Raw genomic sequence first — 2500 nt, forward strand, 5'->3', positions numbered from 1 at the left:
ATCTTTTTTCGTATTTTTTATCTTTTTATTATTATTTTTTTTTTTTTTCGTGAGTTTGCTTGGAAACTTCTCTCTTCCCTCCTCTTTTTATCTTCCATCTTCATTTGCCGTGTTAGGGTTAAACTTGGCTAAATATGACAGGGAAGAGAAGAGAAGAGAGAGAGAGAGAGAGAGAGAGAGAGAGAGAGAGAGAGAGAGAGAGAGAGAGAGAGAGAGAGAGAGAGAGAGAGAGAGAGAGAGAGAGAGAGAGAGAGAGAAATATTCAGTCTTAACCGTCTCTCTTTCTCCCTCATTTCACTTTTCTCTCCCTTATTTTCTCCTCTTCCTTCACTTGATGCTTTCGAAGAGTAAACACAATACATAGTCCTTTCAGATTAACTTGGCGAGTAAGCCCGACCTTCTTTCACTGAGCCGCCACCAATCAGATCTGTTCTCCTCAAACCGATAGCCAATCCCAGGGCTCGGCCACGGGGAGGGGCGGCGCTTGTTTGTCAGCTAGGCCGGTGACATGGATTGTGTAAGTGGGAGCTGAATGGACTCATTAATCAATGTAATTTGTCTTGTTAGCGTGTGTGTGTGTGTGTGTGTGTGTGTGTGTGTGTGTGTGTGTGTGTGTGTGTGTGTGTGTGTGTGTGTGTGTGTGTGTGTGTGTGTGTGTGAGAGAGAGAGAGAGAGAGAGAGAGAGAGAGAGAGAGAGAGAGAGAGAGAGAGAGAGAGAGAGAGAGAGAGAGAGAGAGAGAGAGAGAGAGAGAGAGAGAGAGAGATTTATTGCCTTTATGACTCTCTCTCTCTCTCTCTCTCTCTCTCTCTCTCTCTCTCTCTCTCTCTCTCTCTCTCTCTCTCTCTCTCTCTCTCTCTCTCTTTTGCTTTATACACTATCTCAATCATTTCTTCAATTATTGTAATTTAGTTCCCTCTTCGTGTTTGATTTATTCCTTCCTTCCTTCCTTCCTTCCTTCCTTCCTTCCTTCCTTCCTTCCTTCCTTCCTTCCTTCCTTCCTTCCTTCCTTCCTTCCCTCCTTCTTCCCTCCCCTTAATCATTCCATCCTTTCTTCAAATCCTCACTATCTTTCTCTTCCTTTCCTTTTCCTCGTTCTCCCTCTTTCTCCTCCCACCCATCCCGTATTTCTATTATGTATATTTCTTTCCTACTGTGTGTGTGTGTGTGTGTGTGTGTGTGTGTGTGTGTGTGTGTTGAGGGATATTAAAAGTTTGCTGAGAAAGTTTCCATTTTTGTCTTCTATCAATCTTATCTTCTTATGGACGGCTTTCTTTGAGCGTCCAAATATCGATGACTAATTAGGTTTTGCTTTAATGAGAGAGAGAGAGAGAGAGAGAGAGAGAGAGAGAGAGAGAGAGAGAGAGAGAGAGAGAGAGAGAGAGAGAGAGAGAGAGAGAGAGAGAGAGATCTACACCAAAGTTAGTAAAAATTTAAGTTCACTTTGTGTGTGTGTGTGTGTGTGTGTGTGTGTGTGTGTGTGTGTGTGTGTGTGTGTGTGTGTGTGTGTGTGTGTATAATTGTGTAGTTGCGTGCACTCCCATATCTCGTCATGTGATCATTATGACTTACGCACAAGTTAGTGAATGGATAAGTTTTATAATGTTATATATTTTCCACTAATGTTCTCCTTCCCTGTAATTCGGTGATATATTTATTTAATCTCGTCAAAAGGGTTTGGGGACACGAGATGGGGGACTGGATTGAGCGGCAGTGAGGGATGGGACGGGAGGGATGGGAGGAGAGAGAGATGGGGTGGAGGGAATTAGGGAACATAGAGATCCTTTTGGGGAGGGACGATGGAGAGGGGAAGACGGGGAAAGGGAGAGTGAGAGAGTGGAAGGGGCTTAACCTTGGACTGGAGGGAGAGATGTGTAGGGACGTGAAGCGGAAGGTGCGATTACTGTGCCTTTCATTGAGAGAGAGAGAGAGAGAGAGAGAGAGAGAGAGAGAGAGAGAGAGAGAGAGAGAGAGAGAGAGAGAGAGAGAGAGAGAGAGAGAGAGAGAGACAAGTCTTAATCAGTAAAGTAAAGAGGTATTTGATGAAAGTTGAGACAAGATAGAAAGAAAAAAAAAGTTTCCTTGAAAGAAATATACATACCGTTGAAACTCCCCGGTACGGTAATATTATGGAGACCTTGATGTCAGAAAAGTAAAAATGTCAACTTCTTCATTACGGTATTTGAAACTTTTTTACATATATATTTTCTTACTACAAGCTGGAAGGAAATCGTGTCCTCAGCTTTCTTTGGTGTTGCAGGCCTTCCCGTCCCTGCTGCGTCGCCTTCGAAGAGTGGCGTGAGAAAGTGGATGCAGCTCTGCCTTTTAGTGACCCGGTGTATGAAGGGATGCCTTTGATGCGAGACCGGTTGACTGACTGACTGGCTGAATGGCTGGCTGGCTAGTTGGCCGGCTGGGTGGGTGGTTGGCTAGTTTGCTGACGAGCTGGCTGCCTTTCGTACTCTTGGTTAACTAGCTGAGTGGTTTTGTTGGCTGGATGAA

The 2500-nt window shown here is 44.4% G+C and overlaps 1 protein-coding gene across 4 annotated transcripts in view; it reads left to right on the plus strand.

The window, feature by feature from the left end:
• The window catches only part of LOC135108425 (uncharacterized), an 88992-nt gene that overhangs the window by 85962 nt on the left and 530 nt on the right, over positions 1 to 2500 (plus strand). For all 4 annotated transcript variants that reach the window (XM_064019389.1, XM_064019390.1, XM_064019391.1 and 1 more), the window contains one exon: positions 2259 to 2500. This exon is cut by the window's right edge and continues 530 nt beyond it. In XM_064019389.1, coding sequence (XP_063875459.1) covers positions 2259 to 2356 — 98 coding nt within the window. In that variant the 3' untranslated portion in view covers positions 2357 to 2500. The remainder of the gene's footprint in view (positions 1 to 2258) is intronic.

The sequence above is a fragment of the Scylla paramamosain genome, chromosome 17, assembly GCF_035594125.1.
Source record: "Scylla paramamosain isolate STU-SP2022 chromosome 17, ASM3559412v1, whole genome shotgun sequence".
NCBI lineage: Eukaryota > Metazoa > Arthropoda > Malacostraca > Decapoda > Portunidae > Scylla > Scylla paramamosain.